General features: G+C 38.5%; 1 protein-coding gene across 9 annotated transcripts in view; it reads right to left on the bottom strand.

Moving 5' to 3' along the window:
• Window positions 1–27982, bottom strand: part of AKAP6 (A-kinase anchoring protein 6) — a 594710-nt gene that overhangs the window by 346361 nt on the left and 220367 nt on the right. For 8 of the 9 annotated variants that reach the window (XM_067737971.1, XM_067737915.1, XM_067737937.1 and 5 more), the window contains one exon: window positions 24380–24737. In XM_067737971.1, coding sequence (XP_067594072.1) covers window positions 24380–24703 — 324 coding nt within the window. In that variant the 5' untranslated portion in view covers window positions 24704–24737. Of the gene's footprint in view, window positions 1–24379; window positions 24738–25021; window positions 25080–27982 lie in introns of those variants that run through there. The other variant, XM_067737956.1, reaches the window with a different exon arrangement.

The following is a 27982-nucleotide window of genomic DNA, read 5'->3' on the forward strand; positions in this document are numbered from 1 at the left end:
TCCACTCTACACCAAGGCCATTTGAGGGCCAAAATGTGAAGCAGATGAAGTTTGGAATCTTCATGACTTCATCCGATATTGCTAAAAATGCTCATTGGCAGGGAAGTTTCAGGCCCATCCCCTCCCCCACTTGATCAAAACCTGCATATTCTATATTACATTTCCTCAGGTCCTACTCAGTAGATGATAAGGCCCTATTCTGTAGATTAATTCAATGGTTCCTCAACCCTGTCTTCACCAAGAAACCTCTTCTGTTAGCTATCTCACTATAGCCAATCCTTTCCCACCATAAACCCCATGTTCTGAAAGACTGTGCCTTTTGGAAAAATTAAATTTATTTAGAAATTATTTTTCCATTTTTCCATTTATTCAATGACAAATACAACTGCTTCTCAGAGCTCCCTGACCAATATGAGATAAGAGATGTTAGTTACCTCATGGGCTTGATAGAACTTCAGACAGAAAGCAGTAAAAAAAATGTCAGTCTCTGAAACCATATCATGGATAAATGTATAATATCTATTAGGCTTTTTGAAGTTTCCAAAGTAGTTTGAAGACTATCATTTTTTTTCAATATCATAGGTTAAAGATCATTGATTTATTTCATATTAAAATTATTTCTCCTAATATGTATTACTCCCTCCTCTTGGGTAAGACAATATCTTTCTTTGCTTAAATGCATATAATTATTAGCACTAAAGAAGTAGCAAGTCCATTAAGAGTTATATTTGAGGTCCATAGGCATGATCCAGTTCTCTAACTCTGGTCATGACCAGCCCTGTCTGCCACCGGCAAATAGATGACAATTTAAGGTACCTATTTTGAAATAGATATCTTTTTTATTTTTTAAATTTATTTAGGCTGCACTGACTCTTAGTTGCGGCGCACAGGATCTTCATTGTGGCCTGCGGGATCTTCAGTTGCGGCATGCGGACTCTCAGTTGAGGCATGCTTTTGGGATCTAGTTCCCGACCAGGGATTGAACCCGGGCCCCCAGCATTGGGAGCATAGGGACCAGGGAAGTCCCTTGAAATAGATATCTTGACTCAGCCATATGACAAGCCATTTTTAACTATAATATAATCTTGGTTGATTTAGATTTCACATCTATCAAAATTATTTGTTTCAATTTGAGAACACTATCTTATAAGTATTGCTACCAGCTACTTATTTTTGTTGTTCGATAATGAAACAAAAAAATCTTGAAAGTTGTATTTGGTGATTTGCAGTTGTATTTGGTGATTTGCTTACACAGTATGATAGTTTTTTACTCTGTATTTTGGGTTTTGGTTTTTGTAAAAAGAATTTTGATCTCTGCTTTCTGTTCTTTCTAAAGTCAGAACTGAACTACATTTCTGTGAAGACAATATTTCTGCTTTTTTCTTCATTTTGAAAGATTTGCTAAATTAAATACTATGCCATTCAAAGACTGCTCAACATTAAAATGAAACCACTGAACACTGCTTTTCATATAAGGCATTGTGATAATATCTAGACCAATTTCCATGGATCCTATTGTCCTTAGCACTATTATTGTACCTGCTTTATAATCAAATAGTCTCATGCATTTATCACATCTTAAAACAATGTTAATCCGGGCTTCCCTGGTGGTGCAGTGGTTGAGAGTCCGCCTGCCGATGCAGGGGACACGGGTTCGTGCCCCAGTTCGGGAAGATCCCACATGCCCCGGAGCGGCTGGGCCCATGAGCCATGGCCGCTGGGCCTGCGCGTCTGGAGCCTGTGCTCCGCTACGGGAGAGATCACAACAGTAAGAAGCCCGCGTATCGCAAAAAAAAAAAAGTTAATCCTTACCCCCTTGTAAATTTTTGAAATGCATGTATTTCTGCCCTTTTCTACATATGCTGTTCCACCACTTAAAAAAACAAACCAAAACCCCACAAAACTTCAGGCCTTAAAAAATGATGAGGCAAAGGCAACAACAAAATCCCTTCCTCTCATCAACGTGGCTGCTCCAGACTGTCCTGCTTTGATCCATCACCTTCCCCCACCGACCCATTTTATATAGGCAGATGGACAGTAACTCAGTCTCTGGGATTTATACTTCATGTACTTCCAAAGTAGGTTTGGGGCAAGTTACAAATGTCATGTAATGTAAAAATAGGACAGCACTGATAAAAACAGACCAGAGTCACTCTAAAGGAGATAAAAGCGACAGGGATTATAAGGCTCACCATTGTTTTTTCCCAGCGTCAATATCACAAAAGAAGATTTTGGAGCGAACAAATTTTGCTTCAATAAAAAGGGGAGGAGAAGGAAATTTATTGTCAAGGAAGTACTTCTTGGGACTTTGAGTAAACCATGTCCGATGACAACTTGGCAAACACACTGAGACCCTCTTCCAATGGATAATTCTCATATTAACATCATTCAGCTGCTACACGTTCAAGAAAAACACACCATCCAATTGCTGTATATTCAAGGAAAATACATGACCAAATTTTTAAATGAATAAAAGAAAGAAAACAATTTAATACAAGAAAGGATTTATGTTGGGGAAAATAACTCTATCATTCCAAATCTATAATTATATGCCTTTTTAACTATATTGTAAAAAAGAAATGTGAAATAAAAAACAACTCCTTAAACATCTAAAAATGTGTATTATCTGCATCTTTTCATCTCATAAAAAGATCAAGTTTTCACTATAATTTATCTTCCTTTTGGTCTGCCCCAGCAAACCATTGGTCCTTACATTGTGTCACCTCATTTTCAACTGCTTTACATCAGCAAGTACAAGACCAAGTATTGCCATGAGTGGAAATCCCTGTGGTATAGGTATCAGAGCTGGCCACGTAAGAAGCTGTGCTCTGACCAGAAACCTTGCGAGTCTTTGGTTCCTACAGAAGGAGAAGCATTCTCAAAGAGTTGATATCTAGCAAATGACTCACTGGAAGGCGTATGCCCTTTCTAAATTTAAGATCTCTTACGTGTCTTAGAAGACCCAGACGAAATAGAAGGAAGTCCAGCAACCTTAATTTCTCCAAGTTATTTTTTGCTAGCAGCCACTGGATGTTCAAAAAATGCCAGTGAAAAGAGAGATCCCGAGGAAGGCAATCACACATAAACACTCAAGAAAATGACTTTGAAGGCATATTCAAACTGCGGGAAGGCCGTGGCCATCTGGTTAGTTTTGCAGGCTGATGAAAACCTTATGCATAACTTGAAGCTGTCCGTCCTTACAGTTTCTTATGTAAAGTCATAAAGTAAATTAAGGTATTAAGTTCAAGTTTCAGAGATGAGCTGAAGACAGAGATTGACAGCTTCGCCAAACTCAAAGAACCTTCACTTCTAAGAATGTTGCCTAACTTGGACGCCATTCACGAGAAAAAAGATTTGATTTGTAATTTGGCTTAAAGAGTCAGTTTGAAAAATTCTATTATCACTACAGGAATTTGAAATAGTTAATAATTAGCATTTGGCAGCCTGACTTTTAAATGGCTTGTCAGCCTATATAAGCATTTACTTCAAAATAAACTCCTAGATAAATACTAGTTATCAAACCGGATTGTAACATTGGCTTAAACTTCATCTGAGAGACAGTATAAATCCTGCCACCACCTGACTTGTCATTTAGAGCTTAAGGATGTAGAGGAAAGGATGCTGGGTAGAGGATCAGAAGAGCAGGGCCTCACCTAGATTCTGCCCCTTGTTAGCTGTGTGACTCTGAGAACTCACTTAACTTCCCTGGACCTCCGCTTTCTCATTTGTAGAATGAGGAGTGGGATTGCATGATCTCTCAGGTTTCATCACATTGTAAGGTTAAAACAAAAATTACCCCACTTCTCTAAATGTCCTTGTATAGAAAATCCGACCTTAGTATTTATGCCTACCAAAAAAAAAAAAAAAATGTTTCTGAAGCCAGGGGTCCCTTTCCCATGATGAAGTCTTCCAAGTCATGTTGTCTCCACCACTACCACCATCATTAGTCCTTACTTTAGGTGTTAAACTAGATTGTAGAGGATTAAGGGTCTCTTGACTTCCATCCTTACAACCAATAGATGTTTTAATAATAGGAATATCATACATGACAGTAGCACTTTCCTTTTATTTGTTTAAAGTATTCATAAATATTATTTCATTTCTAAAAACTATCTAGTGAGTTAAGTGGTGAGTATTATTATTCATATCTTGAATAGAAAATTTTAATGAGACTTAAGAGAGGTTCAGTGACTTGCCCCAGTAGATATGAATGCCTCTCTCATAATCAACCAAGGGAATACTTATTAATGCAGTCTCTGGAGGGCAGCTCTGCAATACGGACCAATCTTAAATATTTTTTTATATGAGTACAAAAAGATATATGCTCAAAGATAATAATCACAACACTTTTTATAACAGTGAAAAAATTGAAGCAACCTATACATCAATAGCAGACTAGGCAAGTAAGTTAAGGCACATCCAGGCAGTGGATTACTACACAACATTAAACAAGATTGCAAAGAGCTATATAGTTAATTAAATGGAAATAAGGCTACAACTTACCCATGAATTAAAGACAAGGAGTGGAGGAAGTAGAGGTTAAAACATCAATCAGCACTGTCCAATAGAACTTCTGCAATTATGGAAATGGTCATCTGTGCTGTCAAATAGAGCTGCCACCAACTACACTTAAAGTGTGGCTAAGGAACTGAATTTTTAAAAGTTTTATTTAATTTTAATTAATTTAAGTTTAAATATCCATATTTGGCTAGTGGCTATTGATTCAGACAGCACAGCAGACATTGATATTTATTTTATGACTGTGTGTTGCTTTATAATCAGAAAAAATATTAAGTGTTTTGTTTAAACATCAATAGCAACAACAAATCAACCAACCTGTACTTAAGAGACAACCAGAAGATACAGGAATAAATTAGTTCACAGCAGGTTTATCAAAGGAGTTGCTCTTCCTGCAGAGTGAGATCCCAATCCATGGTTTATATGTATGGTTTCCAAACCTGGGCATGATTGCGCTAATTTGGCAAGTTTCCTAGATACTTCACATACCAGCAAATAAATAGCTTTATGCCAAGAAAGCTATATCCTTTGTGCTAGCTCTGGTGAATAGACCAGAAAGAAAGAGTGATAAATGGAAGACTGCAGAAAATAAAAGCTGGAGCATTGAAAGCAGGGCCAGATTTTTTAAAGGATGATGAATTATTCAACTCACTGAATAGATCTGTAGTGATTAGGAAGCTCATGCCTTCTACTTACAAGTTTTGATTATATCAAAATGTAATGAAGCAACAGAATACCTTATTTTCTCAAATGCCAGCTAGTAAAAAGCTTAGTCTTAGGGAATCATGCGAACTAGCTAAAGGCTAACTTGACTTTTAAGACCTGCATGAAGCAGGAAGGATGTTTGTTCGTTCACAGGTATTTCCAAATTCCAGTCTATTTGCAAACTAAAGCAACATTTTCCCTCAAGTCAATTAATTTTTTCCACTACCAGGTTATTAGGTAGATGAAATATAATAATGAAACCACTTTCCCGATTTGTGTTTTTCTTAATATTCTGCTATTATAAATAAGCTATAATAAACATATTCATGAAGAAGGCTTTTTTTTTTTCCTACATTTGGGGTTTTAAAAAGCCTTCTTAAAAAACAAATTGGCCCAAATTGTAGCATTCTTAACAATAAAACTATAACTAATTAATGTCCTCAATTAATTGGATCTTCCCCTTATTCTACTTTTTAGGAGAAAAAAAATAATCCCAAAAAGAATATTGAAGGAAAAAGGAAATGTTCAGCATACACCTCTTACTACGTCTAAATCTACATTACTCTATTTGGTGAAAATGATGTTCCAATGATTACCTCAAAAGCTTCAGTATCCTTAATTCTGAGAAAGATTTATGTATGTTCAGTACTATACACTTGAAATTTGGGGAGACAGTGTACTAATATACAGTAAAAATTTTTTTAGTATTTGTTCTTTATTTCATTCTGTTAACTAGGAATGTCAAATGAAATATGTCCTGCCCCTTGCAGCCCTTGTTACTTAAAGCTATATTTTATTTTTTAAAAGGCTATATTTACTTTTTTTTTTTTTTTTTTTTTTGCGGTACGCGGGCCTCTCACTGCTGTGGCCTCTCCCGTTGCGGAGCACAGGCTCCGGACGCGCAGGCTCAGCGGCCATGGCTCACGGGCCCAGCCGCTCTGTAGCATGTGGGATCTTCCCAGACCAGGGCACGAACCTGTGTCCCCTGCATCGGCAGGTGGACGCTCAACCACTGCGCCACCAGCGAAGCCCTTAATTTTTGTTTTTTTTATACTTTTTCAATATATTTGTGTGTAAAATAATAGTATAATTTGAAAACAAGGCTCAGAGATCATGTTCTTCCTCAATAGGTAAAAGAATAAAACTATGTTTTATCTTTAAAAAAAGCTATATTTTATTGTGCCTTAATGACAAAAAGCAAATAATAGAAAAGTGTATTGTAATTGGCAGTATACACAGTTGCCACAAATCTCACACACATACACATACGCACACTTGCCAGCTCACCCTGCCGTAGCCACAAAAGCAGCAAGCAGAGTTTGAACTGCAAAATTATAATCAAGACTAGGGACATTTATATAGCACCTGAGAGACGTCCACGTTCTTCTAAAGAATGAGCTTACTAGGACTAGGGACATTTATATAGCACCTGAGAGATGTCCACGTTCTTCTAAAGAGTGATCTTACTTGATCTTTAGCCTTTAGAGATAAATACTTACATCCAAGAAAATAAGGTTCAGAGGCATTACTGAACCGCCTGGTGTCTAACTTCTCGTGAGTAGCAGGGACAGGCTAAGAGCCAGGTTTGCCATCTCCAGATCCCGGGGGCTTTCCACTCAGCCTCACTTCCCGCCAGCCCTGAGCCAGCAGAAAGTGGGCAGGCATGAGGGCAGGGATGACAACTGACTGTCACTGATTTGAAGAACTCCCATTCCAACATTATAAGCTGGTTTATACCAGTGGGGCATCAAGTGTTCATTACTCTCTATGTGCTTCTGAAATTTTGGAGGCTGCTTAAACTAAAGGAGCCACCACCAAAAAAAAAGGACTGAGACATTCCAATATGTCCTATAGAAGACAGCTTCAACCCAGCTTTAAGAATACCTTCAGCCATTTTAGTAGTTACGACCAATATGTTTAGAATCTAGTTTCTTCTGCTTGAATTCATATGACTTGAGGTAAAAACTGGCAGTTTTCAACAGGGCCTCTTTCGGAAGCCTTTTCCTTCCATCTACCGTTCATGGGCCCAGAGCCCTCTCCTCCATCAAAAACATTTCTAAGAAAACCTCTGGTAGGTATTCTTGATGTGAATGTAAGCCCAAACATTACTTATCCCAATGACATTTATTTTTAATGCTTTATCTCCAATTATGGAAAGGAAGCCTTCGTGGAGGACAGAGGGAATTCAGGCATTAAAGAATATACTGGGAAGTTGATTTTTCAAGGTGAAGATCTCTCCTGCAATCTTACCATATACCTGGGACTGGGCAGCTCCCTCAAAGCTCCTGATGTTCATGTATGTTTAAAAAAAAAAACAAAACCTAATGCAAAGGAGAATCCAGGTGACTCTTTTCCACTAAACATAAGACTGTGGAATCAAGCATGCATTTTCAATATATCTCTTTCTCTTTCAGAATCTTCCCACTTTGAAATTAGGAAAAAGTGAACTGAAAAAGCAGCATTATATAGTATACTACAGGAATTAACTTGGAGTCCCCATGAATGGGTTTCAAAGGTGTCTTGAAATAGTATGCAAAATATTATGGGCATGTGTGTGCAATGCCTTGTGAAGATGATTTATAGTTTTCAGCACATTCTCAAAGAAATTACTAATCTAAAAAAGGTTAACACAGACTTTAGAATTGGAAAGACCTAGTTTTTATTCCTAGCTCTACCACTTTCTAGCTGTGTGACCTTAGGCAAGTCAATTAACCTCTCTGTACCTCACATCCCTCACCAGAAGTCCAAGTATTATTGTAAGGATTAACTGAGAAAATACATACAGATCACTTTGAGGAAAGCAAAGCATAAATGCTAGGTAGCTGGTTAGTATTATTACTAGCAGAGAAAAGGATCAGAGGAAATTTAAGAGGAAGGAAGTTTTCTTATCCAGATGCAGAAGGAGGAGACTGAGGATCAAAGCCACAAATTTGGCAGAATTTACAGTTTGCTTAGGGTATACCTAGTTATCCTTGCAAAATGTTATGGCTGGAAGGAGCCCTATGGTTCCCTCATTTTATAAATGAAGAAGATGAGACCCAGAAAAGAGAGGTGTTGCCATATCATAAGATTAGAGACAGAACTTGGACACTGGATTTTGGTCCTACTCCAGGCAGCCAAGAACAAACAGAAGCTGCCACTGAGATACTGTTGTTATCCAACTACAAACAAAATCACTCAGCTTCACCTGATTTACAGATGTTTTTCCTCCCTTGCAAGAGGACCTTTGGTCCTGGGCATCATTAATCAAGATGTCAGTGCATTTCAATTCTAGTTCTTCCCCCTCTGCTCTCCTTGCTACAGAAAAAGCAGTGTGCATGGGTAGATTTCTGATGGATTTAACTATGTCATTGTACCTGTTTTAACCTTTGAAACCAAGATCCCCACTAGGAACTGTTAGAGAGAATGTCACGAGCGAGCACATTTCCATACCAGCTTTCACTTGGACACAGAATGGGTGTAAAGGAACATTAAACTGCCAAGTAGTCAAAGAGGAAATTGGTTCATAATTCCACTTCCTTTCAAACATGAATACGTGTTACACTGGAGATTTAGAAGAAATGAACTGGTAAAGGACTTGAGTAGGACTTAACAAATTTAATTTGGCCCAAACTTTGGGTTTTATTAACCAGAATATCTTGTCTTTCAAGGGGATTTAATTAAGGTTACTCATCACCTCATTCTTATTTAGGAAAATGTCAAAGTTTGCTCTGAGTTAATTCCAACAAAATTATGCTTGTTTTTTGGCCAAGACCTAACCCCAAAACTACTGTGAACAATTATACTAATTTTGAAATGCTTATAAATACATTTTACTATTTCACTGAAATATCCTCGGGAAGTTATGTTTTCCCTGGCATGCTAATGCCACTCAGAGCAGTAGGGAAAGTTTAAAATGATAATATGAGGATTCAGTCAGTCAGCTGACCAAAAATGTTTGCATTTTTATACAAAAGAGTGGAAGAACTTTCCCTTAAAAAGCTTTCTTTTTTGCAGGGGGGTAAATTGGGAGTTTGGGATTGACATGTATACACTGCTATATTTAAAATAGATAACCAACAAGGACCTACTGTAAAAAAAATTATTTTAATAAAATAAAAAGGGGGGCAAAAGCTTTTAAACTTGTTTGAGAATATTAGAGAACAACATATGAAAAAGCAAATAAGAACGCAAGATAGCAAACACTGGTGCTAAATCATGGATCAAGAGAGCAGGGAGGGCTGAGAGCATCCAGGAAGGCTTTACAGCTGAGAGAGGAGATGTGTGCTAGGCTTTGGGTCACTGGTTTTAAGTTAGTTGTGAATGAGAATAGTTATGAGTCTAGAATTTGTGCTGTAATGTCTAGCTGGGGTTATGATATACGGAAAACATACTCATCTTCTTAAAAAGATTCAGTTTGGAATAAGATTTTTTTTTTACTATCTTTGAATAATAAATCTATAAAAATCAAAATAAAACAAACAACAGAACCTAAGTTTGATGATAAATAAAAATTACCACATTTGATTTACAAAATTAAAGCAGAGACCATAAAATTCTATTAAATAAATACATACTCTTTATTAAGCCTTGTGCTTTAAGCTTCAATACATTTCTTCTGGAAACCTGCAACACATTTATGGAATTGCATTTTAAAACATGTATTGAGCCCTTTGCATACCTCCGCCAAAAGTCTGAAAGTTGCATGAATACTTCAGTCTTTTCTTTTCCTCCCCAGGGAGAAGCCAGGAACTCAGAGTTTTCTCCTGATTATGCCACAGAGCACCAATGGGAGTACTAGCAAGATACTGCAGAGGATGGAAAATCCCTTCTAATGGCTCATGAAACTTGTCACAGCCGTGTGTCTGACAGAGGCTTGGTGCTCCAGCCGGGTGTCAGGCCTGAGCCTCTGAGGTGGGAGAGCCAAGTTCAGGACACTGGACCACCAGAGACCTCCCAGCCCCACGTAATATCAATCGGCAAGAGTTCTCCCAGAGACCTCCGTCTCAACGCTAAGACCCACCTCCACTCAATGACCAGCACTCCAGGGATAGACACCCCATACTAAACAACTAGCAAGACAGGAACACAACACCACCCATTAGAAGAGAGGCTGCCTAAAATCATAAAAGGTTCACAGACACCACCAAACACACCACCGGATGCAGTCCTGCCCACCAGAAACACAAGATCCAGCCTCATCAACCAGAACACAGGCACCAGTCCCCTCCACCAGGAAGCCTAAACAACCCAATGAACCAACCTTACCCACTGGGGACAGACACCAAAAACAACAGGAACTATGAACCTACAGCTGGCAAAAAGGAGACCCCAAACACAGTAAGTTAAGCAAAATGAGAAGACACAGAAATACACAGCAAATGAAGGAGCAAGGTAAAAACACACCAGACCAAACAAATGAAGAGAAAATAGGCAGTCTACCTGAAAAATAATTCAGAGTAATGATAGTAAAGATGATCCAAAATCTTGGAAATAGAATAGAAAAAATACAAAAAACATTTAACAAGGACCTAGAAGAACTAAACAGCAAACAAACAAGGATGAACAACACAATAAATGAAATTAAAAATTCTCTAGAAGAAATCAATAGCAGATTAACTGAGGCAGAAGAATGGAGAAGTGACCTGGAAGATAAAACAGGGGAAATAACTATCGCAGAGCAGAATAAAGAAAAAAGAAAGAAGAGAATTGAGGACAATCACAGAGACCTCTGGGACAATATTAAATGCACCAACATTCAAAATATAGGGGTCCCAGAAGAAGAAGAGAAAAAGAAAGGAACTTGGAAAATATTTGAAGACATTATAGTTGAAAACTTCCCTAATATGGCAAAGGAAATATTCAATCAAGCCCAGGAAGCACAGAGAGTACCATACAGGATAAATCCAAGGAGAAACACACCAAGACACATATCAATAAAAGTATCAAAAATTAAATACAAAGAAAAAATATTAAAAGTAGCAAGGGAAAAATAACATACAAGGGAATCCCCATGAGGTTAACAGCTGATATTTCAGCAGAAACTCTGAAAACCAGAAGGGAGTGGCAGGACATATTTAAAGTGATGAAATGGAAGAACCTACAACCAAGATTACTCTACCCAGCAAGGATCTCATTCAGATTTGATGGAGAAATTAAAACCTTTACAGACAAGCAAAAGCTAAGAGAATTCAGCACCACCAAACCAGCTTTACAAAAAATGCTGAAGGAACTTCTCTAGGCAGGAAGCACAAGAGAAGGAAAAGTCCTACAATAACAAACCCAAAACAATTAAGGAAATGGTAATGGGAACACACATATCGATAATTACCTTAAATGTAAATGGATTAAATGTTCCAAACAAAGACATAGACTGGCTGACTGGATACAAAAACAAGACCCATATATGTGCTCTCTAAAAGAGACCCACTTCAGACCTAGGGACACATGCAGACTGAAAGTGAGGGGATGGAAAAAGATATTCCATGTAAAAGGAAATCAAAAGAAAGCTGGAGTAGCAATTCTCATTTCACACAAAATAGACTTTAAAATAAAGACTATTACAAGAGACAAGGAAAGACACTACATAACGATCAAGGGATCAATTCAAGAAGAAGATATAACAATTGTAAATATTTATGCACCCAACATAGGAGCACCTCAATACATAAGGCACATGCTAACATACACGGGGAAGTCAACAGTAACACAAGAATAGTAGGGGACTTTAACACCCACTTTCACCAATGGACAGATCAACCAAAATGAAAATAAATAAGGAAACACAAGTTTTAAATGATACATTAAACAAGATGGACTTAATTGAATTTACAGGACATTCCATCCAAAAACAACAGAATACACTTTCTTCTCAAGTGCTCATGGAAAATCCTCCAGGATACATCATATCCTGGGTCACAAATCAAGCCTTGGTAAATTTAAGAAAATTGAAATCGTATCAAGTGTCTTTTCGACCACAATGCTATAGACTAGATATCAATTACAGGAAAAACACTGTAAAAAAATACAAACACATGGAGGCTAAACAATATGCTACTTAATAACCAAGAGATCACTGAAGAAATCAAAGAGGAATTCCAAAAACACCTAGAAACAAATGACAATGAAACCATAACGGCCCGAAACCTATGGGATGCAGCAAAAGAAGTTCTAAGAGGGAAGTTTATAACAATACAGTCCTACTCAAGAAACAAGAAAAATCTCAAATAAACAACTTAACCTTACACCTAAAGCAATTACAGAAAGAAAAACAAAAAATCCCCAAAGTTAGCAGAAGGAAAGATATCATAAAGATCAGATCAGAAATAAATGAAAAAGAAATGAAGGAAACGATAGCAAAGATCAATAAAACTAAAAGCTGGTTATTTAAGAAGATAAACAAAATAGATAAACCATTAGCCAGACTCATCAAGAAAAAAAGGGAGAAGACTCAAATCAATATAATTAGAAATGAAAAAGGAGAAGTAACAACTGACACTGCAGAAATACAAGGATCATGAGAGATTACTACAAGCAACTCTATGCCAATAAAATGGACAACTTGGAATGGACAAATTCTTAGAAAAGCACAACCTTCTGAGACTGAACCAGGAAGAAATAGAAAATATGAACAGACCAATCACAACCACTGAAATTGAAACTGTGATTAAAAATCTTTCAACAAACTAAAGCCCAGGACCAGATGGCTTCACAGACCAATTCTATCAAACATTTAGAGAAGAGCTAACACCTATCCTTCTCAAACTCTTCCAAAATATAGCAGAGGGAGGAACACTCCCTAACTCATTCTACAGGGCCACCATCACCCTGATACAAAAAGCAGACAAGGATGTAACAAAGAAAGAAAACTACAGGCCAATATCACTGATGAACATAGATGCAAAAATCCTCAACAAAATACTAGCAAACAGAATCCAACAGCACATTAAAAGGATCACACACCATGATCAAGTGGGATTTATCGCAGGAATTCAAGGATTCTTCAATATATGCAAATCAATCAAAGTGATACACCATATTAACAAATTGAAGGATAAAAACCATATGATCATCTTAATAGATGCAGAAAAAGCTTTTGACAAAATTCAACACCGACTAATGATAAAAACTCTCCAGAAAGCAGGCATAGAGGGAACTTACCTCAACATAATAAAGGCCATATATGACAAACCCACAGCCAACATCGTTCTCAATGGTGAAAAACTGGAATTATTTCCACTAAGATCAGGAAAAAGACAAAGTTGCCCACTGTCACCAATATTATTCAACATAGTTTTGGAATTTTTAGCCACAGCAATCAGAGAAGAAAAAGAAATAAAAGGAATCCAAATCAGAAAAGAAGAAGTAAAACTGTCACTGTTTACAGATAACTTCATACTATACATAGAGAATCCTAAAGATGCTACCAGAAAACTACTAGAGGTAATTAATGAATTTAGTAAAGTAGCAGGATACAACATTAATGTACAGAAATCTCTTGCATTCCTATACACTAATGATGAAAAATTTGAAAGAGAAATTAAGGAAACACTGCCATTTACCACTGCAACAAAAAGAATAAAATACCTAGGAATAAATCCACCTAAGGAGACAAAAGACCTGTATGTAGAAAACTATAAGACACTGATAAAAGAAATAAAAGACGATACAAACAGATGGAGAGATATACCATGTTCTTGGATTGGAAGAATCAACATTGTGAAAATGACTATACTACCCAAAGCAATCTATAGATTCAATGCAATCCCTATCAAACTGCCGATGGCATTTTTCACAGAACTAGAACAAAAAATTTCACAATTTGTATAGAAATACAGAAGACCCCAAACAGCCAGAGCAATCTTGAGAAAGAAAGATGGAGCTGGAGGAATCAGGCTCCCTGACTTCAGACTATACTACAAAGCCACGGTAATCAAGACAGTATGGTACTGGCACAAAACCAGAAATATAAATCAATGGAACAGGATAGAAAGCCCAGAGATAAACCCATGCACATATGGTCACCTTATCTTTGATAAAGGAGGCAAGAATATACAATGGAAAAAAGACAGCCCTTCAATAAGTGGTGCTGGGAAAACTGGACAGCTACATGTAAAAGAATGAAATTAGAACACTCCCTAACACCATGCACAAAAATAAACTCAAAATGGATTAAAGACCTAAATATAAGGCCAGACAGTATAAAACTTTTAGAGGAAAACATAGGTAGAAGACTCTTTGACACAAATCACAGCAAGATCCTCTTTGACCCACCTCCTAGAGAAATAGAAATAAAGACCAAAATAAACAAATGGGACCTAATGAAATTTAAAAGCTTTTGCACAGCAAAGGAAACTATAAACAAGACGAAAAGACAATCCTCAGAATGGGAGAAAACATTTGCAAATGAAGCAACTGACAAAGGATTAATCTCCAAAGTATACAAGCAGCTCATGCAGCTCAATATCAAAAAAACAAACAACCCAATTCAAAAATGGCCAGAAGACCTAAATAGACATTTTTCCAAAGAAGATATACAGATTGCCATCAAACACATGAAAGGATGCTCAACATCATTAATTATTAGAGAAATGCAAATCAACACTACAATGAGGTATCACCTCACACCAGTCAGAATGGCCATCATCAAAATATCTACAAACAACAAATGCTGAAGAGGTTGTGGAGAAAAGGGAACCCTCTTGCACTGTTGGTGGGAATGTAAATTGATACAGCCACTATGAAGAACAGTATGGAGGTTCCTTAAGAAACTAAAAATAGAATTAGCATATGACCCAGCAATCCCACTACTGGGCATATACCCTGAGAAAACCATAATTCAAAAAGAGTTATGTACCACAATGTTCACTGCAGCCCTATTTACAGTAGCCAGGATATGGAAGCAATCTAAGTGTCCATCGACAGATGAATGGATAAAGAAGATGTGGCACATATATACAATAGAATATTACTCTGTCATAAAAAGAAAAGAAATTGAGTTATTTATAGTGAGGTGGATGGACCTAGAGTCTGTCATACAGAGTGAAGCAAGTCAGAAAGAGAAAAACAAATACCGTATGCTAACACATATATATGGAATCTAAAAAAAAAAACAAATGGTCTGAAGAAACTAGGAGCAGGACAGGAATAAAGATGTAGACGTAGAGAAGGGACTTGAGGACAGAGGGAGGGGGAAAGGTAAGCTGGGACGAAGTGAAAGAGTGGCATGGACATATATACCCTACCAAATGTAAAATAGATAGCTAGTGGGAAGCAGCCACATAGCACAGGGAGATCAGCTCGGTACTTTGTGAACACCTAGAGGGGTGGGATAGGGAGTGTGGGAGGGAGACGTAAGAGGGAGGGGGATATATGTATACATATAGCTGATTCACTTTGTTATACAGCAGAAACTAACACAACAATGTAAAGCAATTATACTCCAATAAAGATGAATAAGATAAAATAAGATAAAATGATAAGATAAAAAGAAAAGATGTATTGAATTTTAGGGTAACCGCATGAAACAGTTATGAAATATTTATTCTTATTTATGGTCTTGTGGCAGACATAGAAATATGCATGCCCTCAGATTTCCAGCATAAGTGTGAACTAACTTTCCCTGAGGAAGACCTGCTAATTATTCACAAGTCTAAGTTTATCGGGTTGTATTCTATCAACAAAATAATCAGAGGAAATGTATTTTATGCTGATTATTTTCTTCTGTCCTGATTTCAAAGTCACACAAATGTATCATCAGAGATACATAGTTATGGAATAGAATAAAACAGGATTCCTCGTAACAACTAAAGTAGTAATAACTCAAATTGGATGCTGTGTCTAAAAGCATCTAATTCTCTAATCAAAATGCTGTTTTCTTCAGACTTTTCTCATTGAACTCATTTTCAAATTCTTTAATAATATTATTACTTTTCTCTATACCCTGTGTTCATGGTTTTCTTCAAATTGTGATGTCTATGATAATCCTCATTTTCCATGCTATTATTGCTATTTAAAAACTACACAGCTGGACAATCTAGTAGACTAGTTGGGCCACCTTGAAAATTAATGCTCCCATCCTGAGCTCTAAATACATTAGCACATGTGGCTAAGGTTCATGCGTACCCAAAGAGCTTCCATAATATGTGTCATAAACTACCAAAGTTATTTTTTCCATGTCACCCTTCCCAAGTCTTAACCAAGAGTATTCACACGTAAATATTTTTAAACATGTGCCTGATCTGAGATTTTTAGATAATCTCCCAAAATCATAATGAAAGTATATTAATCATTCAACAATCAAAAAGTATTTATTTAGCACTTGGAGTGTGTGTGGGGGAGGGGGAGGGGTGGAGAGATTATTACTCAATAATTAAGATCGATTTTTTTCACATAATTGTGTCTCTTACATGTCTAAAATTAGCCTTCCAAACATTAAACATTCTTTTTATTTCATCCATTTTTATTGGTCCATGATACCAAATATTCTTACACAGCCTAGACATTAATAATACGAAAAACTTTTCCACTGTTAATCACCATACTGACCCATACTCCCAGGACACTTAACAACTAGTATTCAGATTCCCTGAGAAGATACACCCTGAGGAAGACACATCAGCCAAAAAAGAGATTCCAGCCACAAATCTGGGCTTTGGGAAAATAAAAAAATTTAACATCCTCATACCCACCAACAGAGAAATCGGCTTCATTTTCCAGTTTTCTGGGATTTGGAATATACTGTGGGGGGTTGTCATGTGATCCCATATAAATACAAACTAATCACATTGCAAAAACTGGACCAAGTTACACTTACTTGCATAGTACGTTCCAAAATTAAAATACATATCAAAGATATTGAGGAAAGTTGAGAGCGGTCTAAAGCAGTAACTATCAAAATGTCCTGGCTTGACTCAGAAGAGAAAGACAAATTTTACATCATGACGAATCATATATATATATATATATATATGTATATGTATATAACTAAAACCAAGTTTCACAAGATAGTATTTATCCTTACTTCATGTAATTCTATTTCACTGTTTTAGCTCTTTAGTTCATCAAATTGATTTCACAACAACTAACCACTAACCACTGAGAGCTACTTCTTGAAAAACAGCCATCTAAAGAGCAAAGAGGATAATATTTACTCTTTCCCAGAAATAATGGTATTTGATCTGAAACTGGTACTTATTTAACCTAAGATACGTTACAAATTGAAAACTACTCAAAGACGTTATAAATTGAACGTTTCAGGCTTTAACACAGTTTATTAAGATCAGATCCTCCAAGCCCCAAACTGTTGATGTCAGAAGTTTAGTTCCACTCAGAGTCCCCATTATCAAGAATTTCTGAAACTCCTAGGGTGAGTTTTGGATGTACCCAAGGATCAACCCCAGCTCTCGCTCACTGTCACAGCCAGCCAGACCCTGGACTCTACAGTTGCCACTTTGGTACCTCCTCTGCCACTGCAGGCAGAGCTTGTTATGCTCCAGCAGTAGGAGACAGAGAATTCTTTCCCTCCTACACCTATGGAACAAGGGAGAAGTCCAGGCGGAGAGTCAGCTGAGACAGGTCCCCCGCGTTACACCCACAGCCCTTTGCCTTCACTGGGTACCCACACTGCCCAGGTGGCTGTTCAGGATGGGTTCCAGAACCGGGAACACACTTTACCACACACCATTACTCCCCTCCCCTCTGCTCTGAGGCAGTCTCCTTGCCCCAGGATGAAGGTGAACCCTCTTTCAAGAGCTCCATCATCCCAGGACTTCCATAGTCCTCAGTCCTTCAGGCACATCTGATGTGACAACCCCAACTGTGGAGAGGATTCAAGCCTTTTCCCCAGGAAGCCCTTCAGACCCCATGTAAGTCACTGGGCATCTGGATTTAACTCCAGATGTTAGGCACATCTCAGTCTGGGTACAGCCCAGTCAGAACGTCTTGTAAACAGAATCTCCGTTCAACGTTCTATCTTTGAGAATCAGGCGCAAATCGAAGATACAGACACAAATTTCACCTGGAGAGTGGAATTTATCTCAAGGGGGTTATTTGGGGAGCTGATTCCAGCAAAGTCACTTCAAGACTTCTATCTGGCATCCAGCCACATCTTTTAGTCTAAGCCTTGCCTCTTTCCTGCTATCATGTTTCCAGGAATACAAATAATATTCTCTCTAAGAAGACTGTTAATCAGGAAGCATGGGTATCTAATTTGCCTATTTAGCACCCAAATACATTCATCCAGACCAGAAGTTGCAGTTAAAGTCAAACCCTTTTAGGTTCTTGGTCTGGTTTTCCTGCACAGCACAGCCTCTGAATCCAAAGGACAAGGGGGAGGAGAAGGAAAGTTTCTAAAAATGGTTCAGCTGGCTTCTCATACTTACTCCTAAAGAATATCTGGAAGCTAAGAAGCAAAATATGTGGATTACATTTTCTATTTAAAAAATAATGGAAAATACTACACAGTGTAATATATCGCATTGTTTCCATATTTTAATCTTAAACTGAGATGTTTTTATTTATTCACTCTCTAGAACAATCACCAACCCCCACCCCAATTTTGGGAACTTTATAATAGTGGTTTGTAGTTCACCCTGGGGGTTACAATAAAACTTCCCCTAAGAACTTGGAAATAAGGTTGGTAAGAATAGTCTCTGATAAACAAACTTTAAGATCAACACAATGACCAGAAGATAAGCAAAGTTACCTTTAAAGAAAAAGAGCAGTTCCAGGCCCTCTAGCTCATGGACCAAAATCCTTGCCAAAGAAGGAGTCAAACAGAAAGTGGGGTGGAAGGAAGACCAGCACAGCTACCTAGGCAGAATAGACTCCCCCAGGCAGACTCCCCAGACAAGAGGTCCAAGATTCTGAATCACACGCAGACTCTCCCTGACGGGAGAGTAATATCCCAAATGCACTTGGGCCTGATTCATCCGACACCATTGTCCTAATTCAATCCTCACCACGAAGGCTTCCTCCTGTGAATTCCAGTGCAAGCCTGCCTATGGGGAGAGAAGGCACTGACCAGAAAGATTTGGACTCATCTATCCAACCACAGATATAAACTGGTTTCCACCAAATGCCCAGCCCTTGCCCTAGGCAACAGGGATACAGTGGAGAATCAGACATTTGAGGTCCTTGGAGCTAATACAAATAAATAAATAAGGAAATTAAAGCTAGTGATAAGAACTATTACAGTAAAGGAAACTATAAACAAGACAAAAAGACGACCCTCAGAATGGGAGAAAATATTTGCAAACGAATCAACAGACAAAGCATTAATCTCAAAAATATATAAACAGCTCATGCAGCTGAATATTAAAAAAACAAACAACCCAATTCAAAAATGGGCAGAAGACCTAAATAGACATTTCTCCAAAGAAGACATACAGATGGCCAAGAGGCACATGAAAAGCTGTTCAACATCACTAATTATTAGAGAAATGCAAATCAAAACTACAATGAGTTATCACCTCACACCAGTTAGAATGGGCATCATCAGAAAATCTACAAACAACAAATGCTGGAGAGGGTGTGGAGAAAAGGGAACCCCCTTGCACTGTTGGTGGGATTGCAAATTGATACAGCCACTATGGAGAACAGTATGGAGGTTCCTTAAAGAACTAAAAATAGAATTAGCATATGACCCAGCAATCCCACTACTGGGCATATACCCAGAGAAAACCATAATTCAAAAAGACACATGCACCCCAATGTTCAGTGAAGCACTATTTACAATAGCCAGGTCATGGAAGCAACTTAAATGCCCACCGACAGACGAATGGATAAAGAAGTTGTGGTACATATATACAATGGAATATTACTCAGCCACAAAAAGGAACGAAATTGGGTCATTTGTAGAGACATGGACCTAGAGACTGTCATACAGAGTGACGTAAGTCAGAAAGAGAAAAACAAATATCGTATATTAACGCATGTAAGTGGACTCCAGAAAAATGGTACAGATGAACCAGTTTGCAAGGCAGAAACAAAGACACAGATGTAGAGAACAAACGTATGGACACCAAGGGGTGAACACGGGGGATGCGGGGGAGAACTGGGAGATTGGGGTTGACATATATACACCAATATGTATAAAATAGATAATAAGTAAGAACCTGCTGTATAAAAAATAAATAAAAATTTAAAAAAAATCTATCAAGGCATAAAATATTTCCGTCGCCTCCCCCAAATTCTTTTATGTTGCTTTTCCTTGCTCTCATCACACTGTTCTGGTTCTTTTTAACCTCAGATTAGTTTTCCCTGTTCTAGAACCTGATATAAATGGAATGATACAGGATGTATATACTCTTTTGCATACTTTTTGTTTTGAGTTTCAACCATGTTGTTGCAGATATCTGCAGTTCGTGCTGTTTTATTACTAAATAGCAATCCATTTGTACAAATATAACACAACTTTCTTATTTATTTTCCTCTTGAAGGATACCTGAGCTTCAGACAGTTTTTTGCTATTATTTATAAAGCTGATATGAAAATTCTTAAACAAGTCTCTATGAACATATGCTTCCTTTTTCTTGGGTAAATACCTAGGAATGGAATTTCTGAGCTTATGGAATATATATGTTTAACTTTTGAGTAACTGACAGACCTTTTTTCAAACATGGTAATAGCATTGAAGAATTTTTGCCATTAACTGAGCTGAATAATGGACTAGATGATGGCTGGGGGAGGAGATGGGTGTTTTAAGAACAGGGGTTAGGAAGAGCTTCTTTGAGAAAGTGACATTAAATATAAAACCAGAGGGGGGAGCCCACCCTGAGCATTTTCCAAAAGCATTTCTCAACTAATTTTTTTTAAGTTATACATCAACAGGATGGCAGAGAAAACTGTGATGACAAGATTTAGAACAAGCACTGTGAAAGGGAGTCTGAGGCGTGTAGACGAGTTAGGTAAGGGTAGCTCCTTTTATGTGCTTGCCTCTCACGGAGCAGAGCACAGGCCCCTCCTCGCTCCCAACCCCTGCTCAGCCTTCTCCCAGGTTTGTGCCTCCAGATATTAGAACTTGGCTGCGCCGCTGGCCGACTGCTTGATGAGGATCCAGAATCTGCGAGGCAAAGCTAGAGCTAGGCAGAGGCAACAGGAAAAGCTGTGAGGCAAGAACTAGACTAACATTTCTTTTGAACTTTCAATCCGCTTGGAGCTTTATAAACAAGGGGAAAGTAACAGGAGACACGGCAAGAGAAGCAGGCAGGGGCAGAACCACAGGAAGAGGTTTGGGTTTTATTGTAAGCCAACAGGAAGCAAGGGAGTTACATGACTGGATTTACATTTTTAAAAGACCCCACTGGCTGCTGTGTAGAGAATAAACTGCAGGGTAGTAGAAGAGGCTCTAAAAGTAGCCCAGGCAAGCAGTGATGTGGCTTGACTAGGGTGGCAGCAGTAGCATAGGGGAGAAGTGAATGGATTTAGGGCATATTTTGGAGATGGATCCCCAGGACTTGTTAATAGACATATATGTGGGGCATGGAATCACACTTCGGCTTGGCAAAAAAGTGGTGCCTTTTACTGAAATTGGGAAGATGGGGTCGGGGAGGCATTCAGGGCTTTTCAATGGGCATATCAGTTTGAGATGCTCACTAGAGATACAAGATGTCTCTTAGGCAGTTGGGGCTCCTGGGAGAACACTGGGATGGATATATAAATTTAGAAATTATGTGCGCCTAGATGGTCCTTAAAGCCATGGCATTCCCATCCCTGCGATGGTTATTTTTCATAGTAAATTAATAAACTGAATAATTCACCAAGGCATGCAGCCAAGCGGGGATGCCCCATCGGAGATAGCTGGCCTTTCCCCGGCTGGGCCTGCCCCTCTGCTTTGCCATACACCTAACTTAAGAGCTGCTTCTACAAGGTTGTTTTGTTGTTGTTTTGATTCCACACATAAAATTCTGTGACCCAGTTCCCCTTTATTCTTGTGGATCAGTGTGGAAATCTGAAGAACTGACATGTATTTAAAATCTTTTTTTTTTAATGTATCAAAGTGCTTATTTGGTTAAATTAAAAAATGTTACGCAAATAAAGGGAAAACTTAAATAAGCAGATTAGGAGACCCTAAACCCTTGTTAACAAGGCCATAGCTCACTGACCAGAGCTTGTCGACTTTGGCCTCAATGTGGAAGGGCTCTATTATTATAGAATATTCTAGAACATTCAGAGAATGTTGGTTAAGTCACTTGATGAAATAAGCATCAAAAAAGGAATGATAGAAATCCTAGAATTAAATTAACATACGACAATTTCACTTCATCCCTTTAGCTGCTATTGATGAACTACTATGTGACTACTGTGCTGACTTCCTGCCCTCCTGGGGCTCCTTTCTCAGCAGGGGAGACAGACCACACTGTGGGACAGAGCTGAACGGAGGCAGTGAGATGCCTTTTGAGTGAGGTGAGAAGGTGACAGGCAGTTCCAATGAGAAAAAGAAGCAAATTGCCCCACAGGGGATTTCTCAACACTAAACATAATCCCGGTTGACTGTACAAAAACGTTTACATTCCTATTTGGAATTAAAATTTAAGTTTTCACTTAAGTACTATATTGATGTAATTAAATGAAGTTAGTTGACACACTGTTTTCAGGTGCCCTTAGCATTTTTAGTGGAATCTTCTAAAGATATTTCCATTCCCCCCATTCTCCTTTATCGTTTACCACCTTTTCTGTGTAGATTTGAAAGATTTTAGAGAGCAACAGGCATCTTTCCTTGCAAACCCAATCCTGTATTTCTTTTAGGGAGCTACATAAGTAAGTGCAACATTAGAGGGAATGGAGGAGGGGGTGGGGTGCTGCGGAGCCCCCTGACTCCCATCTCACTGCAACCCGGAGAAGCTGGGGAGCTGCTCCTCTGATTAAAGGGACTGTGCTGCAGGAACTGAGAGACACAACTCCCTGCTGCCACGGTGGGGAAACCAGTCGGGCTGGCATTCCGTTAAAGCTCCGTCCGTTAAAGCGGGCTCCTAGCCACCTCTGATACCTTTCATGCTTGCTCCTTCCCAAGAACCCGAAGAAAGAAGGCCACCCAGGCCTGCTCAACCTGGGAGAAGCCCAGCCACCTTGGCATTCTGGCCCTTTTGTTTTTTCTCTCTCTCTTCAACCCCCTCCTTCCCTTTCTTGGACACTCTCTCTCATGGGGCGGCTGGGCCCAGGATCTGCTGAACCAGCCTGGGAAGGCTAAGCCAGCTCTGCTCTAGGCTTTGGGGCACATAACGCTCTCTTAATTGTCCTTTCCTCTCACGCTGATGGCTGCATCTTATGTCATTTAAGTATTAAGATGCAAGAATCTGTTTGGTCTTTGGTTTCAGATCATTTAAAATGAACCAGCTGAGGTAGAGGAATTCTCCTTAGTATCTCATCTAACTGACTAGAAATTAACATTGGGGTTTGGGGCCAATGTCCTAATTGGTTATAAATCTGCCCTGCTTTGCCCACCATTGACCTGAGCATGTATTTCCCTCGGGGACCCGGAAGAGAGGAGTGGCTATGGCAGGGCAAGATTCACGGTATTTTGGGGTTCCTAGGCCAAAATCTCTATTAATAGCACTCTTTACTAGCATCTCCGTCTCATTATTATCAACGGTCAGGCTTTTTAACGGCTCTCTAAAAGTCACACACATTTTTTTAATGTCTAAACTTTAGATGAGCTGTTATAAAAGCACCTTTGTTCTGCATGATGTATTGTACCTTTTAGAATGTACTCATTCTAAAAGGAGAACACCGCCCTTCTCCATCATGCGAGAACCCACTGTTTGCCACAAAGGCAGCATGAACTTCAACAGAAGTTAGTAATCACATACATATACAATCACTGCTCAGTTTGATTTTTTACCTATGAGAGTCTTTGTTAAACCTTTTGTAATAAATATTTTTATTCTTTACTACTGATTTCTATGACATTGCGCAAAAATGCCACCCCCCCCCATTTTTCCTCGCTTCTCCGCATTATCCCCTGGGGTCAGTTTTATTCTAGATGTTTAGCCCACAAAGTAAAACGAGGAAAGAATTCCACCCATGTTTATCTACAAAAATAATGGTTTCAAACCTGTTATTCTGTTTTTCTTCTTGGATGCTTTCTCCTTGAGAATTACAGAACTCAGGCTCTAGGCACTACAGCCACCTTCAGACTTCTGTCTGGAATGGACCTGAGCCCAGAGACCTTCCTTACCTTTAGTTGAACTAGATGCACATCCACATGCTTGCTGTCCGAGTCCTGCTGGACTGAATAGGTTAGGTCTCGGACCCTCTCTGAGGTCATCCGGAGCCAGGTCTCAATTTCAGGTAAGTGGAGGACAATCTTCCAGTCGGCCCCTGTATGCAGTGGGGGTGGCTTTTCGTACTGCTGGTCAGAATCCATGTCTTTCATTGCCTCTTCTCCCTCACCCTGCTCCACAGTGGGTGTCAAGTTGATGGCCATGGGTGAAGCATCAGTAGCCATGGGATCCAGGTCCTGTGACCTCAGAGGGGAAAGTGTCACGCTCATGGTTAACATGGAGAAGTCTAAGCCTTACTTCTTTCCAAAACAGCTGAAAGGCAAAAGGAAAAAAGAGAGCAAAAGTCAGACAAGATTCCCAAATAAAGGAATGGTACTTCACAGAAGAAGCAAGATTTCTAAATTAAGCCAAGTTTCTAAATTAAGAAACCATAGCTCATAACAAAAACAGAAAGAGGTGTTTTGAGTTTCTACCAACTAGACCCAAGACCCAGCATTTATCCAGCGATTTCTAAGCTATTGGAAGCATCCTTCCTATACTGGTTCAATAGGAACACAAAACGGTGTGGTACTGCCTATCCCAACATCCATTCTCACCTCATTCCTTAATAACAAATTCCTGATTTTCAGTTGTGCATGTTCCTGCCAAGAATTTAAAACTACATTCCCTATCTCCATCGGAGCTCACTGTGGTCATGTGGCTAAGTTCTGACCAATGAAGTGTATGGTTTCTTTTTAAGATAAAGTTGATTAGTTTACTAATGATCTAGCTATGTAATTTATCTTTCTTCTGTAACCAGTCTGATATAAAATAACAACTTTTAGGATCTTGTACTTTGAACACTTTAAATAGACATTATTTTTAGTTTCAAGAGAAAGTTCTTCAAGGCAATGGGTTTCTTTTCCTTTTCTTTTTCTAGTTCTATACATTCAAGTTAGTTTATAACCCCATTCTTCCAAAGATGAAAGGCGGCTGATCAAAATATGAAATTAAATGTGATTGTCAGAAAGTAGTTATATTTCTTTATATTCTTAAGATTAACTTAATAACAAAAACAAAATTATTTTACCTACAAACGTGGAAGGGAAAAGTCAAGAATGCTCCCAGTTTGACTAGGAATATGTAACCTTCCACACAGGAATGAGCACAGGGAATAAAAAGACTTGTTGAATTGACAAAAGCCTTAAGAATAAGTTATTCTCATGATATATTATTTCAGAAGCCTTCTAATGCTGTAGCATACTGCCTCTCCCCCGATTTCTTGAGCATTTTATTTTTAAATTAAATGATAAGGGGGTTTACAGATGAATTTTTGAAAACAAAGTTATTTGCAAAGAGCAAAATATTATGTCATAAGGTAAGTTTATCACTTTGGTACCTGCCTTAGAGAATGGTTTTAGGCTTCAACAGCTTTCTACACCTGATTGCAAGAGGGGGAAATCCACGCCCCACATTTTTAACCACCCTTGCATACAGTCTTTAAAATAACAATAATACTAGACTTGACTATTTTTTGGAACCAATTAGAAGATATCAAAATTTCACTGGGAGGGATGAAGCTCCAGGAAAAGTGAGCTACCACACTACTTCTTAATAAACCATACCCTAGTCTCAGTCTCTGATTCTGATTTCCAGAAGCACTTTAAAAATTTTAATCAATTCACTGCCTTCTGGGGTGGTGAATCACTATTTAGAATCACTGTCCCAGAGAAGGAATCTGATACACAAAGGTTAATAAAGGTTTTTAATGCAAGGTCAAAGAACTAGTAATGAAGAAGTCACTGGTGTCACAGTGGTTCCCTCTTCTAAGAAACCAGACTCAAGCAAACCAGAAAACTAAGTGCCAGGCCAGTGTGAAATGAACCGTTTCACCTTCACCCACACACTCACTCGCTCCAAGCCCCTACCTAAGAGCCCTGTACAACTGTAAAACAATGCTTGGTCATTGTGCTTTCTCTGAAACCCCTAAATCGAGGCAAGGCCTCCTCTGAAATACATATCTTACTGTAAACTAAAGAACATACCAAAGAATTGGCTCAATGTAATTTATATCCCAACATACACTTCTATATATACTATCAGGCTGTGCACCAGGCAGGCACAGTGCAGTTTTGTGTGGTTTGGAGCAAGATGCTCCACGTTTGCGGGTCTCAGTTTCCTCATCTGTAAAATGACAAAATTGGACTAAATGATCAATAAGATTCCATCTGACCATGAGAATCTGTACTTACCTAGGGTTATTTATCCAGAGATTTCTAAGCTCTAGGGTTATTTATCCAGAGATTTCTAAGCTATTAGAAGCATCCTACCTATACTGAGAGCTATGTAGATACTAAAGGATGGACCTCCATTTCACCAAGCAGGCAAACGGCATCAATATTTGTCCTACTTAATGGAAAGAAATAAATTATTACCATGCAAACACATTTTGTAAATCATTATTTACACATTATATGTTGCTAATTCTTTCCAGAGGAATAAATATGGGAGATTCTTCCCTCTGGGAGTTTGCACTTAAGACTTAACACAGATGTGGTTATATATGCAAAGGACAAATAGAATAAAATAAAAACATTAAACAAAAATGTAGTTGGTGTGGGCTTCCCTGGTGGCACAATGGTAGAGAGTCCGCCTGCCGATGCAGGGGACACGGGTTCGTGCCCCAGTCCGGGAGGATCCCGCATGCCGCGGAGCGGCTGGGCCCGTGAGCCATGGCTGCTGGGCCTGCGCGTCCGGAGCCTGTGCTCCGCAACGGGAGAGGCCTTAGCAGTGAGAGGCCCGCGTACCGCAAAAAAAAAAAAAAAAAAAAAATGTAGCTGGTGTGCATCACACATGAGTAAAGGGCAAGGAAACCTTATATTCAAGCTGCCAAGGCAAAAGTTACCTGCATCTACAAAATTTCAACCTGCATGTGATGTTTCCATATTTAGCTGATCAGACTGTAAACAAGAGAATTTCCATAACACAAAACAGTGAAGCAAAGCAACGCTTTACTCAAGTTTTATTTCAACTTCTGTCTATTTACTTTCCTTCACATACAGCTTTGTCCCTGGGGAAGGAATACCGTATGTGTCATAACAGCATAGCAAGCCCAGGAAGTGGCATAAAATTGATTAATTACTTATTTTCATGGAAACTAATTACTATAAACATTTAATTTTCAATTCCAGTAGTTCACATTTAGATGTACCACCCATGGATAACCAACCTGTATTTCTGATTTTCACAAAAGCACGTCTGATTTCCAAGATAAATTTATACTTTAAAGGAAAACTGCCTCATATTGTAGAGATCTACAATAACAATCTTTGTGTGTATTTTTCCTGCCCTTATCATGACTATTCAAGCTTGCTTTCCCATCAAATTAATTACTCCATTTGAATATGCAAACAAATAGTAGGAAATTCAACACAACTCTATATATCTTCTAAATTCTAAGTTTTCTATTTTTTTTTTATGCAAGGATCCATGCAATAAGATTCCTTTCTAGTCACAGAGAAATTTGAAAAAAAAAAAAAGCCAGTAGACAACAACTTCTGACAATGCAAATGAAGCAC

The sequence above is a fragment of the Pseudorca crassidens genome, chromosome 1 (assembly GCF_039906515.1).
Source record: "Pseudorca crassidens isolate mPseCra1 chromosome 1, mPseCra1.hap1, whole genome shotgun sequence".
Classification (NCBI taxonomy): Eukaryota; Metazoa; Chordata; class Mammalia; order Artiodactyla; family Delphinidae; genus Pseudorca; species Pseudorca crassidens.